The sequence below is a fragment of the Nansenia antarctica genome (assembly GCF_963989245.1).
Source record: "Nansenia antarctica genome assembly, chromosome: 7".
Classification (NCBI taxonomy): domain Eukaryota; kingdom Metazoa; phylum Chordata; class Actinopteri; order Argentiniformes; family Microstomatidae; genus Nansenia; species Nansenia antarctica.
In genome coordinates this window covers 55,235,300-55,251,538 of record NC_137677.1, presented here as the reverse complement: position 1 = coordinate 55,251,538, position 16,239 = coordinate 55,235,300, and the positions used below count along the sequence as shown (strand labels likewise).

At 40.3% G+C, this 16,239-nt stretch overlaps 3 protein-coding genes across 3 annotated transcripts; 2 read left to right on the top strand and 1 right to left on the bottom strand.

Moving 5' to 3' along the window:
• Positions 1 to 1,486: 1,486 nt before the first annotated feature.
• ppig (peptidylprolyl isomerase G (cyclophilin G)) lies at positions 1,487 to 6,534 on the top strand. The gene is made up of 12 exons (XM_080536142.1): positions 1,487 to 1,560; positions 1,660 to 1,734; positions 1,869 to 1,976; positions 2,068 to 2,112; positions 2,199 to 2,286; positions 2,420 to 2,449; positions 2,652 to 2,791; positions 2,932 to 3,118; positions 3,202 to 3,384; positions 3,767 to 3,848; positions 3,964 to 4,106; positions 4,546 to 6,534. Exons 1-12 carry the CDS (start codon positions 1,500 to 1,502, stop codon positions 5,606 to 5,608), a joined length of 2,205 nt encoding a protein of 734 aa, XP_080392268.1. The 5' UTR covers positions 1,487 to 1,499; the 3' UTR covers positions 5,609 to 6,534.
• A 628-nt stretch (positions 6,535 to 7,162) lies between these two features.
• On the bottom strand, positions 7,163 to 9,770 carry cfap210 (cilia and flagella associated protein 210; the record flags this gene model as incomplete). The annotated part of the gene is made up of 8 exons (XM_080536106.1): positions 9,579 to 9,770; positions 9,239 to 9,412; positions 8,883 to 9,088; positions 8,574 to 8,730; positions 8,318 to 8,457; positions 7,896 to 8,088; positions 7,636 to 7,800; positions 7,163 to 7,516 (listed from the first exon to the last, which is right to left on the bottom strand). Exons 1-8 carry the CDS (start codon positions 9,759 to 9,761, stop codon positions 7,163 to 7,165), a joined length of 1,572 nt encoding a protein of 523 aa, XP_080392232.1. The 5' UTR covers positions 9,762 to 9,770.
• Positions 9,771 to 11,110: 1,340 nt separating this feature from the next.
• Positions 11,111 to 15,798, top strand: phgdh (phosphoglycerate dehydrogenase; the record flags this gene model as incomplete). The annotated part of the gene is made up of 12 exons (XM_080536480.1): positions 11,111 to 11,248; positions 11,974 to 12,125; positions 12,281 to 12,346; positions 12,585 to 12,639; positions 12,809 to 12,907; positions 12,998 to 13,130; positions 13,244 to 13,392; positions 13,636 to 13,788; positions 14,188 to 14,326; positions 14,520 to 14,647; positions 14,943 to 15,168; positions 15,644 to 15,798. The coding sequence occupies 12 exons, from the start codon at positions 11,111 to 11,113 to the stop codon at positions 15,796 to 15,798; spliced, it is 1,593 nt and encodes a 530-aa protein (XP_080392606.1).
• Positions 15,799 to 16,239: the final 441 nt, after the last annotated feature.

The following is a 16,239-nucleotide window of genomic DNA, read 5'->3' as shown; positions in this document are numbered from 1 at the left end:
CTCATAAGAAATAAGGGTGAATGAGCACATGTGTTCAGGTTTAAGCACCTATCAGTACGTCTTCCCTAGCTACATGACAGCTTGTAGGAACTGTCAACATTTTGCGGATTTTTTTTTATTCTTGCGCAAGTTTACCTGTCAATACTAAGCAAGCAAAGAAAGTTGAATGAACTGAAATATGTGAGTCCTCTACAATTCATTCTGAATTAATTAATTCAGGCATGCGTTAATGACACATATACATTTTAATATGTTCATTTTCTTCGTTTTTGTCACATAAATTAAATACACTCCCTTGCATCAGAGCTACCGTACCTCTTCAGATAAGGGTGCACCTCTACCGTAATCCATGATCAAGCCCCGCACAAGTGTGTAATTTTGTCCTAGACCTAGTACAACAATCCACCCCCCCCCCCCCTGTCCAATTGTACAGCGTGTGTGATGACAATGATTTACTCTTATGAATTTGTTTCACATTTCGTGAGCTTAGAATTATAAGGTTCTATCTCCGTTTAGGGTAGTTCAGAGATATTGAGCGTCAACGTTTTTACATTCCATTATTATGTTTTGTGAGATGGAACCTTTGTATTTTATGAATTACTAACTCAAAAATGAAAACATTTTTTTAAAAATAACACCACACAGGCATTAATACACACCTAATGGATCAGATTATGTAAAATAAATTTTAAAAAAATAATAATAAAATACTCAATTTTGACAAAAATGGAGATAGAACCTTATCATTCTAACCTCACGATTTGCAATGTGAGAAATGTGTGTAACTGTATATTTCAGTTCAGAGAGAGTTGGAGTGTCTGCACATGTGAAAACCCTCGCCAGGCTTCTGCGCGTTTCTGGTTCCGCGTCTCCCCGGTAATGCATTGACGGTTCCCATCGGCATCGCGCCATCTTCTGAAAACACTGTGGGGGTTGAAGCTCTGAATGAACACTCACAAGCTTCACCTTGTTTTGAAGATCTACCGTGAGAGATTGGCCTCAGTGCTCCAACGGAGGTAAAGTGAATGTAGGTAGCTTTAAGTGTTAAATGTAACATCTATTGTAATGTGTGTTGAATTCAGTTTGCGGGTCGAGAGGAACACAGCTGAATGAGTCGCGTTAGCTGGCTAGCTAGCTACTAGCCTGCAATCTGCAGGCCACAATCCGGAAAGTAAAGTAGCTAGGTAGCTAGCTATTATTAGGTACCAGGGTGGCTTTACAACGCGTTGAACGCTGTAAAAAATAAACCGGAATTAGAAATATAGCTTAACATGCTTTACACGTTAGAGCTTGATAGGTTGGAGTAGTTAGCGACATGTTTGTTTGTAAATATAGCGTACTGGCTAGCTACATCGCAATACTAGCCCGATATTCCACGTTATTAATCTAGCTAATTTATTTCATAACATGTTTTTTTTATTACTTATAACATATTGTATTGGTGGGTGTTATAATGTTGTTAAACATGTTGTCGTGTTTCAGCTACGTGGAGGTTTACCATGGGAATTAAGGTTCAACGTCCACGCTGCTTCTTTGATATTGGCATCAGTAACGTGCTAGGTGAGAGGGCACAGCTTTTCATTTCATAATTGTAATGTATAATTTATATTATATCTTGCCTATAATGATACAGATACTAAGGCCCATATTCTTTTGCAGTTGGGAGAGTTGTGGTGGAACTGTTTTCTGATGTCTGCCCCAAGACATGTGAGAACTTCCGATGCCTCTGCACAGGTAACTCACACAAGTGTGCAGTTAGTGCATTACCTACTAAGTATGATTCATTGAAACGATACCTTGTTATTATAAATGTTGCCAATGTGCACTCAGTAATTCTACTTTGATTAACAACATTGCTTCTTTTGTAGGTGAGAAAGGGATTGGAAAAGGCACATCAAAACCTCTGTATTACAAAGGATGCCTTTTCCACCGAATTGTGAAGGACTTCATGATTCAAGGAGGAGACTTCAGTGAAGGTATAAACAAGTGTTGGATTTCACAGACAGTCAAAATTGCACTAAAACTTGCATTGTCTGATCTAATGCAATAATGCTTTTGGTAAATTAGGCAATGGAAGAGGAGGCGAGTCAATATACGGAGGATTCTTTGAAGGTATGTAGGCTGACAATTGTGTTAAATATCCTAATCAATACCAGTCTCACAGAGTAACAAACATTCTGTCTGCATGTCTACCCCAGATGAAAGCTTCTCTGTCAAACATAACAAGGCGTACCTCCTGTCAATGGCAAATAGGGGTAAAGATACCAATGGATCACAGTTTTTTATGTAAGTGTCAATGATTTTGTTTTTCTCAGCGCATAATGTGTTGATGCATCATTGGATTTATATATTTTGAGAGTTAGAACATGTACAAAAATAATTAGTCATATTCTCTTCCAATGTTTTCCATGGTCTTCAGAACAACAAAGCCAACGCCACATCTGGATGGGTAAGTGTAATATTAGGACAAGAACAGCAACTTTGTTTGACAAATTGTATCTTTATTCAAAAGTATTTTCACTTGCAATCGTAGAATTTGTCTGAAGTACAAAAATAATTGTGTCACTACCAGTTTTAGACACAAGTTGCCAAGTTAGTTTTCAAGTTCTCTTCGATTTGTCATGGCTCATTAACCTCTGGTTTTGTTCTAGTGTCCATGTTGTTTTTGGTCAAGTGATATCCGGCCAAGAAGTCGTTCAGACAATGGAGAGTCAAAAGGCAGACCCCAGCAGTAAACCATACTCTGAAGTGAAAGTTTTGAACTGTGGAGAACTCATTCAAAAGTCGAAAGGTAGGTTTTTGTCTGTAGTTTGGAATGTAGACATTACATAGAAATTACTTTCTTTCATTTCAGATTATTAATTGCTTCAGGTAAGAGGTATATGAGACTTAATTAATTTAACACGCTAATTTCTAATGTATTATTCACAGCAAAAAAAGACCAGAAGAAAAAACTCAAGCCGGCCTCCAGTGACAGCGATAGCTCGAGTGAATCTGACAGTTCCTCTGACTCCTCTTCTGATTCTGAGGACTCTGATAAAGAATCCAAGAAACGGAAAAAAAGGCAGAAGAAGGAGTCCAAGAAGGAGAAGAAAGATAAAAAGAAAGACAAGAAAGGGTTTGTAATGAAATCACAATTTGCACATATTCTGTCACAGAGGCAGTGACGCTGATTTTAACTGTAGTTTGTTATGACTGTAGGCCTGAGGCCGACAGTGCTGATGCAAAAGAGGACGATCTGGCTATGTCTACGGTAAGACCAGAGGAAATCCCTGCTATTCCAGAGAACAGGTTCCTTATGAGGAGAAGTCCTCAGCAGGGGCCGCAACAGAAGGAAGAGGCTGGAAAGGAGAGGGAGAAAAAGAGAGAGAAGCCTAGGGAGGGGTGAGTACATGAACACATTGTGCATTTTTAAAATACACGGATTATGTGCAGATCAATGCCTGGAGAATTGCAGCACAATGCCTAGAGAATTATTTAACTTTTAAGCTTTGTGACGGCAGCTGGTGAAACCGGGAACAAGTCGCCAACCGATGGACCGTTACAATGCAATGGATTTGGTGAGTAATCCCCACTACTACCTAGTAGAGTAGAGTAATGGGGATTACTCGCCGAATCCATTGCATTGCAATGTTCTCGGGTTTCACCAGCTGCTGTCACATTTAACAGTTTGTCTTAATGGTCCTATATTATGCGCACTACAGTTTATGCCATACCTTCACAAATAACGTCTGTTTAATAAACTTTTCTGCTTGTTTTGTTGTAGCGCATTTAATTCTCTGTCAGCATACCAGAGGAGACTTCAGATGACGAGATCTGGCAGGAAGATCAAAGGCAGAGGCCCGAGAGTAAGCACACTGGAATAATTGATAATATATAACAATTGAGTTTTGCATAGTTTCAACACTACTTGTAAAACAAGTGTTAGTGTGGGTGAGTTAACTGAATCTCTCTCTCTTGTAGCGGTACCGAACTCCGTCACGCTCCAGGTCAAGATCAAGGGACCGCTTCAGGCGCAGTGAGACTCCTCCACATTGGCGCCAGGAGATGCAGCGTGCTCAGAGGATGAGAGCACCCAGTGGAGAGCGTTGGATCAAGGGTGACAAGTAAGAGGCCCTCCAACCTCCAACCATTTTAGATTTTCTGAATATTCAGAGCTGGTAAATTAATTAATTTAATTAATTAATTTTGCCATTTAGCAGACGCTTTTATCCAAAGCGACTTACAATTACGAATTACAGGGACATTCCCCCTGGAGTAACTGAGGGCTAAGTGCCTTACCCAAGGGCACACTAGTAGTGGTGTGGCTTCAGGCGGGATTTGAACTCACAACCTTCCGATCACAAGTCCAACTCACTATCCACTAGACCACGTATAGACTATTGAACTGGGAGGCTACTATGTATGCAATAATCTGGCTCCTCAATTATTGCCACATTTCTCTGTCATGGATCAGTTTAGGAGTCAGTTGTGTGTGTGAGAGAGCTTAGATGTAGATTTCACTGTGTTAGTCGTTTGCTGACCTTTTCTGTGTTTATGACTTAGGGGTGACATGAACGACGGTAAGAATGAAAGTGCTAAAGCTCCCAGAGGAAGAGAGAGGAAGATCTCAGAGAACAAGAATGAAAATGTTTCTGAAAACGCCAACAAACACAGGGAGAAAGACAAGAAAAGTCGCTCCCATCGATCCAAAAGCAAAGAAAAGGATGCATCGAAAGACGAAGATAAGCACAACAAACACAAGTCGAAGAAAAAGGCCAAATCTCCGAGTCGCAGCAAGAGCAGAGAGAAAAGCAAAAGGTCCAAAAGCCAAGAAAAGGAGGATAAACACAACAAAGGTGATAGCAGAAAGGATCGCTCAAGAAGCAAAGACCGAAACCCTAATAAAGAAAAAGTAAAGGCTACAGAGTCTACAAGTCAGGAACGTGATAAGAGTAAAGAGGAAACTAAGCATTCTGAGGCTGAAAATAAGCATAGGGAGGAGACAAAAGGAAGAAACGGTGAGAAGCTCAGGACAAAGTCTCGAAGCAAGGAGAGGAGCTCTGCAAAGGACAGGAATAGATCTAAGAGCAGGAGTAGGGATAGGGGGAGACGTGCCTCATCACGAGACAGGGATCAAGGACGAGACAGAGAGAGGGGTCGAGAGCGCAGTAAGAGCCATGACAGACAGCGTCATAGAGAGAGGGAGGACAGAAGGAGAGGCAGATCCAGGGGGAGTAGGGACAGGACAAGGAGTCCGGACAGGAATAAGAACAGAGACTCGCGTAGAGGCAGGCATTCTAGAAGTAAGAGCAACAACAGAGACCGTAGCAAAGACAGTTCATCCCACCAGAGGAAGAACAAAGACAGTGAAGATGCTCACCGAAAGAGGAGGTCCAAGAGCAGACACAGCAGCAGCTCTGAGTGTGACGGGGAGGGCAAAGGGAAGGACAAGGGCAGAAAAAGCCCCAGCTCCAAGAGTAGAAGGGAGGATAGCCGAGAGAAGGAGTCCACTCACAAGCCCAAAGATGCCACGAAAAAAAGCCCCGAGCGGAATCAAAACTCAAGCAAAGACCACGGTAAAAAACACAAGTACAGCGCCAGCTCCAGTTCTGATGACAGTGATTAGTAAAAACAAATGTCTGTTTACTCCATCCTCAAACAGTTCACATGCTGATGCCTAAAGAGGTATCACGTTTTTCTCTCAGACAATACCAATTGGCTTCTAAATGGAGTTAAAACAACTATACTATAAATTAAGATTTCGTACGATTTGACAACTGAAGAGGGCCATTTTTATGTTCTTTTTTTTCTTTTCTTTTTTAACAAAACAAAACAAGTTTTTTCTTTTGTACTGTCACTCATTTACAGATGTGTAAGTAATGTATATGCCATGTGCATTATTGGTCAGTGGAAGTGGGTTGCTGTAGGAGCAGTTCCTGAAGGCGAATGTGTTTGTTAGGTTTTATTTTGTTTTATTTTTCCCTTTTGGCTAAGTGTCTCTCACTGAGGAGGGATATGTGATTCCAGTGTGATAATTCTAATGGAAGGGATGAGTGTTATGTTATCCCTGGGTTTAATCTGCGACTGAGTATAATTTCATGGATACATGAAATTATTTAAAGTCATTGTAATCATACAGTTGGTATAAACATTTATACATTTGAATTCCCTATTCAAATAGGGATATTCCTGTTGTGAAATTAAAATTGTAAGTGCAACTCACTGACCTTGAAAGTGTCAGGACTTATAGATCTGAAAAGAGCCGACACTGGGTAAGAGACAGACAAACCACCAGTTGATTACTTTGTTATTGATTTAATTATTCTTGGAAATTTCACTTCAGTCCCAAATTAGAAATGGCAGCAACATTTGTTGGGATTTGCATTAAGTAGATTCTGATTGTTTGTAAAATTGTATCCCTCTCCAGAGTAATGTCCAAATAAATACATTTCTGTAAAGTTCTTCCATGTTAGTCCACACTGGGTATTCAATTCCTGGGCTTGATTTTCCTTTGAACTATAAATGTAAACCACTTGCTTTGTAAAATAAACATCTTGAATTCAATGTTGCCTGGTGTCTCTTTTCAGTAAAATACTATTAGTTTTCATTTTAGTGACTAAAATGGTAAAAAGATAGTGAAGAAAGACATGGTATTTCAGCAGGGCATGGGCTGGATTTGAACCCATGTTCACATGGGCTCATGTGTGCATTGTAGGCCTTGGTGCTAGATCATTGAACCACCCTAGCCTAGGCCACTTTTCATATTTAAGACAAAAATGTTAAGCATGGAAATAGGAATCACATTTGAAATGTTTCACAGGTCACAAAAAAGTATGTCATTCTTACACTAGTTTTACATTTAATTGGTTACTACAATAGCCTATACAATATGAAGATGAACAAAGGAGTGTTAAGCACTACTATCACTAGTTCTACTTTTCATTGTTTAATAATAAGATATTTGAGTGCTGAAATACACCACAGTCATCTCACTATTAAAAGTGACACTTTTTTCCTACCAAGTGATATTTTAATTTGTGACCATGATAACAATGGTGTTACTGTAAATGTCAAAATGATCATGAATTTGTTTATTGTTTTACAACTATTCTTAAGTCAACACTAGAGGTAATTATCTCAAATCAAAACACTGACACTGTTTGATATTTTTAACATATCTTTACCAGGTGAGTCCAAGTCTTTTCTTGGATTGCTGAATATCAGTTGTCTCATTCAGCTCTTTAATGTCCTGAGTTCTACTACATATGTAATTGGGCATCTGGACACCAGTGTCATCCTGAACCAAGTAACTTGGTCTCACTCCTCCAAAAATGGGTCCCAGCCCCCCTCCGATACCCTCCCTGGCGGCTTTGCGGAGTGGGTGAGTATTTCTCTTAGCCTCTGCAGCTGCATCAATCACATACATCGCATACTGTTGAAACTGTTTCTCATCATCAGAAATAAGCTCTGCATTTTTGGCCTCGAAGTCCCGTTGTGCTTTCTTTATGTGTTGGTCCTTTGCACGTTTTCCAGCCTAAATGCAAATGTTTAAATTGTTAAATTAAATATTGTTGTTGCATCAAATGATAATGCTTGTTGAATGAATGAATGAAGAAAGGGTACAGTAAAACAATTGATCAAAGCCAAGCTTACCATTTGATGGACATAGACACCTTGTAAAGTTGTTCCATCCTCTTTGACTTTTTGCGCCTTCAGTTGTTGTTTTTCAAGAAATATTCTGTCAGCCTCTTTCTTGGCGTACAGCATGTCAAGGGCTTTCTGCTGGTCATCCCTTTCCCTCAGCTCCTGTTCTTGCCTCTGAAATAAATAGAAAAGTTGGTGCAATTATGATAAATATAATAAAGGCTAATGAACATTCATAAATTCACCCCCCCCCTTGGTCATGTGTATACCATGGCTTCTCTGTGGGAGGCAATGGAGTTCAGCATAGCCACTTTCTTCTCGTCTTTCTCTTTCTGTTGCTGTGCCAGTTTGGCATCTCGTTGAGCAATCGCCTTGGCAATGAGCTCTTCCTCGTTGTCAATATACTCCTGCTGCTGAGCTGCCAGTTTCTCCATGATAAGTTCCTTTTGCATTTGGACCTCACTGAAGAGGGAAAGAGACATGTCATATCTATGATTACGATCATTTTGTGCACTTTTGATAAGTAATGTGGGTGTTTGGCTAACCAGATTAAGTCATATCAAGTTAATAATTGTGGCGTAAAAAATGGGTTTCCTATACTCTTTCCTCTCTACTCGGGTCAACATTACATATGGATTCTCAAATTAATGCCATTAGTGTCATTTTACATGAGCCTTTGATTGGAACTTACCTGAACATCTCTGCCTCTTTGTTTTTCCGTAACTTTATCATTTTATCTTTGCCGGATGCAAAAAGCCTTCTGCGCTCCTCCTCTATCTCCTGCTTTTGTCCCTCAATTGCTCTAATGATGTCTCTGTTTGAGAGATGCTCCTGAAATTCGAATGTGTGATTCTTTAATACACACGCTTTAACTGTAAGTGGTTGTCTAGTATTGCTCCAGTAAGTGAGAAATATAAACAGTGATTATATCCATTCAAATACTTTACCATGTGAGCTTGCATTATGTTTCTTTTCTCCTCTGCCCTCTTTTGTTCTAGCATGCCTTGCTCCCACTGATATAGCTCTTTACGTTTCTGGATTTCCTCTCCATCTTTCTTGTCTTCCAGTTTCTCCCGTTCTCGAGCCATCTCATGTTCCTTTTCCCTAATAGAAGAGACCCTTTATTAATTATTTTGAATTCATTAGTATTCTTAACTTTAGTCATATGATAGTCCTGTGATTTAAGCGGGTTAAATGTGTGATATCTTGATAAATTGGATAACTATGCTGCCATTGTATTTATTACTGAGACTTACTGCTGTTTCAAGTCTTCTGCTATGGCCTGGCTGTCAAGCTTCCTTTGCAAAGCATTCTTCTGCTCTAGCTGCAAGGCCTCGTCCTCTCTGCGCTTCATCATAACCAGGATTTCCTTGTCCACATCATTGGAGGTATTCTGCCTTCTGTGTTTCAGTTCAATCTGAGCCCCCCTCTCTTTCAGTACCTCGGTCAGCAAGAGTGCACTCTGAAAAAGGAACAATATTGCACTTATTTCATCAACTGGGAGCTGCACTTTATAATGAGTAAAGGATAACAACTATATCGTCATCTAAGTCGAGATTAAAAAGCAGGAAATATATAGAGGACAGCTTTTAACACAATAAGGAATACAAACATGGAATCCTTTCACACGATCCGTCTGGTAGTATAACAGAGTTTTGGCCTTTTCAATAGCCTCTTTTCTTTTTTGTTCCTGATATTTGGCCTCCTCGATGTCTATCCGTTTTTTCTCCTCTTCTTCAAGTTCCTCACGAATCTTCTTTGCCTCAAGTTTCTTTTGTCTTTGCCCCTGTGAAATGAATGAATGGCATATTACAATACATTTTAAACCAGGATTCTTGTTTTGTAACAGAATGGCAATGTATAAGATGCATTGGCTATGAATAGTCTTCAAATAAAATAACATCAGTCACCTTGAGAAAACAAACAAACAAGTTAGATAGACTATTACTTACAGTTAAAGTGTTAGACCAGAGTGTCACCACGTCCTTGGAACGCAGGTGCATGGTCTCTCGTTGCTTGGATGCTTCCTTGAGACTTTCCTTATGTTTATTCACCTGGTTTAAACTACCTTGAATTCGTAGCCATTCACCTTTAGGCAAGACAGTGACTTGTCGGAGATCCGGTGGTTGCATCATTTCGCTTTTTTCCTCAACCCTTCCTGGGTTATCAAAAAAGTTAAAAAATAATAATAATAAATAAAATAAAAAATACAATTAGGACAAGATACAGTTCTTCTCTTCCATTTGTATGTCAAATCAAGCACGCATAAGTGAGTAGCTAACTACGCAACCCTGTGTCTGAACGCAATGGCAAGGTAGAGGCCTATGCTATGCCAATATCTTTAACTTACCTTCTTTGCTGGACCCCCTCCGTCGACCATACTGTACAACCGACATTGTTGAATTGATATTGGTTTCAATCGTATCCAGTTAAGAACAGTATGTATTCAGATAACTCTGAAAGTTGCATGGCAGTTTTCGTGTGGCATCAAGCTAGTTTGCAACGTTGTATAAAGTCGGCTGTGATGGAAAGTTTTCAGAAAAGTTAGGATCGACACATTTGTTGCATGGTGTCCTAGTGTCCTAGCAACACCTTGCCAATCAGAAATGAGAACGTCATGGAACCGTGTACCAGTAATTAAAACGTAACACGCCGTTGTCTCCCAGCAGATGGCGCCATTTATTCGTGATAAAAGCAGTTTATTTGTACTCAAACCAACGACTCAGACCGCACAGCTAGGCTCTGAACTGGACATCTGAAGTTTGATAGTAAACCACAGATTTCGCAAAATGTTTTTTATTACTAAAATAGGGCAATAGGGTCAATCATTCGTTTACATTTGACTAATTGTTGCATTACATGTGTAGGCTACAGTGTAATTTGTCAGTTAGGATTTCAACTCTTGAAATGGATTTTAATATGAAATACACAGCCTACAGATCAACTAATTGCATAATAGCCAACTTTATTTTCTTTCACACTATAGCTTTTATTCTACGAGTAATGAACGGAAAAGGCATGTCATGGGGTAGGTCTAATTGAATCAGGTGCTTAGCAGTGTCTGTTGAATTAAGACCAAAGGCCAATCTTTGAAGGTTGCTTGACTCTGAAGGAAACTGAATGTTTCAGCAGTGACCAATGCTGAAACAAAATAAAATAATGCTGTTTCAGAGTTTCCTGAGTGGTTCTTTTAAAACATGAGACAACAGACAATGTTCATCAAGTGATGATTTAAAAGTATTTCTGGTTAGACAAGTTGAGTCTGTTTCCACGTCTTCCTTTTTCCCCCCCCTGCATTCACATCAGAAAACAGGAGATGAGAAGAGGCGGGTTTACTGTGGAAGGGGCCGTCCTTACCCACGATTTTCATTCAAAACCAACTGGGTTGAGAAGTTCCAGTGTGTCCATCAGTTTACGTAAGGCCGTAATCACAGTCTATTCATCTGTGATCTATTCATCCTCCAACTGTTGAGAGAACAGCAAAATGGCCCCGATCTCCATCAAACGTATTTTAATCAGTGAAAGTGTTGATCCTTGCTGTAAGAAGATCCTACTGGAAAATGGCATCGAAGTTACGGAGAAGCAAAACATGAGTAAAGATGATTTGATTGCTGAGATAAAGGTATTGTTACTAATAATCTTCTTATTATTGCAATTACTTCTGCGTGCATCCGTCGGATTGAGAAAATGAGTGACAGTTTTCCAATGCTCCAGATACCCCTCTAAAACAACTTTTGGGTTTTTTCTACGACACTCATTTGTATGAGTAATTTTTGTTACGGAGGGAATGTATAGTGATTGCCATTGGCGTGATCATAGCCTACTATAACGTGAATTGAGTGTTACGACAAATAGATTCCATTCTGAGAATAAGTTGTAAAGGTTTCAGTTTGATGGATAGAACATGCATGGTCTTGCATTGTGCTTTAATCTCCCCACTCGGTCGCTAGTACCGCCTTCTCAAATCTGATGCAACTCTGCATTACGTGGTTGGCTGAGATCCCCATCAGTTGGCTGCCTACTGTTTCATCCACAATACGGCATCCACTGTCCATGCACTAGGAGGATCCCTTAGTCAGCTAGATAATTCTTCCAACTTTTGCAACTGAAGGCAATTACGTCCATAATGCTATTGAGCACATGAGGATGGCTGGTGTAATATTTGACCTGAATGGCCTCAAGTTTTGTATGACACAAAATGATGCCCAGATGAATATCTTGAAAATGTTTGACTACTACACTAATGGAAACCATAACATGTTTTCTGACCTCTCCAAACTACCCCTATGTACACAGATTATTACTGTGTCTATCGAACTGATCATATTTTGTTAAATTTACCTCCAGAACTATGATGGCCTGGTGGTTCGATCTGCAACCAAGGTCACAGCTGATGTCATCAATGCTGCTGGTAACCTCAAAATCATTGGAAGAGCTGGGACTGGCGTTGACAATGTGGACGTGGATGCTGCCACCAAAAAGGGCATAATTGTCATGAAGTAAGTTTGCAAATGTCTTCTGGAAACCAGCTCTAGTCCAGCATGCTTTGTCCAACAGTTTGAAATGAGAGCACCAATCTGTAGTCTACATCAAATTACTTTTTTTTACTTCCCCCTAAATATGAGCCAGTTAATGTGAAGATTTGCCCTTTTAGCACACCGAGTGGCAACACCATCAGCGCCGCAGAGTTGACATGTACCCTGTTGATGAGCCTCTCGAGGTAAGATTTTAGCACATGACCTTGCTGTGAATGGCTGATGTGGCATTCTGTTTTTACATTTTTCAGTCTCATCATCACCCTTTTAGTGAAAAGTTAGTTACATGCGGATTCTGCTTTTTTCACTCTATTTGATACTCTTCAGCTCCAGCACCTCAGCTAAGTCTGATAACGGATGAGCTGTGGTATTTTCACTTATTTTGAGTGAAAAGTTAGTTACATAAAATCATTCTGTTTATAGACATGTGCCACAAGCAGCCATGTCCATGAAAGCAGGGAACTGGGACCGTAAAAAGGTACGTAAACTATTTTGGTTTGCCTAATGTATTCATGCATGATTTTGACACACAAAGGAATTGCTGCCGCTTGGTCTGCCCCATTGTTCATCCAATCATCACTAATCAGTTTTGATGAGTCTCAGGCTCTTAAAGGTCCCGGGTCAAAGTTTTGTTAATGATTTTGCAGTTCATGGGTGCGGAGCAGTATGGCAAAATACTTGGAATAGTTGGACTTGGAAGAATTGGAAAGGAAGTTGCCTCCAGAATGCAATCGTTTGGCATGAAGGTCTGTTTCTAATCCTAAGAGGGAGTTTGAAATAAGATGCATGATACAGTAGCTTTTAGATTAAGTATTAAAATAATTTGCCATTGACAGACCATTGGCTATGATCCAATCACCCCACCTGAGGTGACTGCCACCTGGGGGGTGGAGCAGATGTCTCTGGAGCAGCTATGGCCCCAGTGTGATTACATCACTGTCCACACTCCCCTAATGCCTTCTACAACTGGTGAGTGTACTAATGGGATGCAGGATGGTGGTAATACTGGAGTGCTGTAAGTTTTAATAACCAACATACAAAATGGGTTTCCCACAATAGTGAATTGTTCTTCTTCTTCCCAGGACTACTGAACGATGCCTCATTTGCAAAGTGTAAGAAAGGTGTGAAGGTTGTGAACTGTGCACGTGGGGGTATCATCGATGAGGCCGCTCTCCTCAGAGCTTTGGAGTCTGGGCAGTGCGGAGGGGCAGGCCTCGATGTCTTTGTTGAGGCAAGAACATACCCACTTGAATCACTTCATACAGTTTATCCCCTTGGAGGCTATATATATCCTCTTTTTTAAATTAATGCCATTATCAGAGCACTTAAGCAACACACTTATAATGTGTACAGAATGCAAGTAGGTGGTGTACAGTATATGGAAATGTTGTTTTTGAAATAAATTGCCCCTTTTAAGCACCCTTGAATATTGAAGGACGTAATCGCCCTCACACTGTTTTATTTTCTGTCACAGGAACCCCCAAAGAACCGTTCCCTGGTAAACCATCCCAATGTGATCAGCTGCCCTCATCTGGGAGCCAGCACCAAGGAGGCACAGGCCCGCTGTGGGCAGGACATTGCCCTGCAGATTGTGGACATGGTGCTGGGCAAGGGCCTGGTTGGAGCAGTGAGTTCTTCTCTTGTACAACTGTCTTAGTCCAGCCAATGGTGTGTGCCAACTGATTGTAATGTGTGATTGTAATTGGCTCCTCCTTTGATCGTGTATTCACTAGGGTTCACAGACCTTGAACAGTTTCTGAATTCAACTTGTTTGACATTTTTGTATCAAAACATCCCCAAGGTTGTTCACATAGGAATCTAAAGATAACATTTTGTTATATGTTAGAATGTTTCTACATATTTAATACATTCTTGACAATTAAATTGTGCTGTTTTTGACTTGAATGTGGTTAGATCCAGTCATAGGGAGAACGGTGAAATTACAAAACTAACATGAGCAAAAACAATGCAATAGGTATTTTGGTAGTAACCATGTTTGTTTCAATTTGATTTTGTGTGAATGCAGGTTAATGCCCAGGTTTTGGCAAGCACTTTTGCCCCTGAGTCTCATCAGTGGATCAAACTTGGGGAGGCCATAGGAGCCATGCTGCAGTCATGCAATACCTCCAAACAACCTTTCGGCCAAGTCCAAATTACAACCCATGGTAAAAGCAGTGCCTGGCAATACCTTTTTCCTAATGCCCTTCAATTACTTACTTGTCTAGTCAGGAAGGGTTCTATGGATGAAAATATGTGGCACATTGCCCACTTAGTCACCATTGCATAACCTGTGTTTCAGTGATCATGAAGTATTATTTTTTCAGCCAATTAAATTACTTACCCTTTGTCACCATCCAGGAGACTGCTTGAAGGGTTCCTCTGGTTATATGACTTCAGCAGTAATGGTTGGACTACTCAGTGATGGGTCCATGAGTTGCCCCAACCTGGTCAATGCCTTGACCCTGGCCAAGGAGTCTGGAATCACGGTGAACATAACATTGTCCCATAGACATTTGGTTAAAGATTTGGTTTCAATCCTATTTCAATTCTGTCAATTCAGGAAGTGAATTGAATTACAATTAGATGATTTAAAAAAGCTAAATTATTTTCGATGATATTACAGTAAATGCAAAAATGTGATTATCGAGGTATGTGTTTCAACACCTCAATTGAACTGGAGTTTCAAATTAATTTCTGAATTGATGGAATTGACTAACCCTGTTTATAACATTAATGACAACAATCTTATCAGAGATGGCTGGCTTTGTATTTAAACTCCAGGTAACCAGAAACCACAGTGAAGCAAATGCTGGGCTATGCTATGGCGCCTGTGAGGTGGAGATCTCTGTCAATGGCTCCAGCTACAAAGCCATTGGTTCAATCCAGGGCGGAGCACCCGTCCTGCTGGAGCTCAACAGCAGTGTGTTCCGGCAGCCTGTCTCTCTCACTGGCAACCTGCTCTTCTTCAAGGCTGCGGCTGCTCCTCAGCTCCTGGTATCTGTTACTGGTAAGAGAGCTCTTTTTCACTTTATATAAAACTATTGACTTCTGTCAAATAGAGATCGCAGGAGTGTGCTTTACCCTGTTATTCAAGGGGTACAATCCTACACTGTAAAGCATTGCAGATTGTGCACAACCTTTTTTGGTTTTGCTATATCACGATATCACCTGTTCTGTTGAACTGTTACTTCTTTGCTGCCTCTTGTACTTGTACCTACACTTGAATGATTTAACTGTGAGATTATTTTTAGTTCAACTTGATTGTTATCACAGATAATGTTTTTCCCTCATTACCCCCTTCGCATGTACATACGGGCAAAGCTTGTAAATATTTATCAGATGGCCAGCATGACTGTTGAGTCTTCCTTTACCTTGAATGTCTCTCTCTCTCTCTCTCTCTCTCTCTCTCTCTCTCTCTCTCTCTCTCTCTCTCTCTCTCTCTCTCTCTCTCTCTCTCTCTCTCACACACATTCCCTCCCCAGGATTGCTGGCCAAAGCAGGAGTGGACATGGAGTCGTTCAGTGCCCCTGTAGATCGGACTGGGGATCAGTGGTATTGTGTGGGGTTATCTTCTCTTCTGGGGGACCTTGGTGCCCTAAAGCCTTTGGTTAAAGAAGCAGCACAGATCACTGTGTAAGTGGCAGTGAGAGAGCACTGTTAAAGCCCAATGCACACGGCGTGCGATTTTGTCGCACGGCAAAATTAGATTACAATGGAGAGGGACCAGTAGAGCATTCCAAAATCTAATTCTAAATCTAAACTATTGTTTTTGTAATTTCAGTGATTCCTCTTGGCTTTTAGCAGTTAAATACTTAAGCAGTTACAAAATGTAGAAGCATTTTGTATTTAACATTCCGTAACTGTAGCCTATGTGTTACTAAATGCACCTTTTGTAATTGTAGAAATGCTGGCTGATTGTGTCTAATTTTAATAAAACTCATCTGTCAAGTTCATGGTAATTTTCTTCTTTCCTTTTTGTTCAGTTATTTCCACTGGTCAATCGTTTTTTTGTTTGTTTTTTTTTTACATTTTCTCAATGTGAACACCACAGAAGGAGAGTAAACAAACACAACCTTCC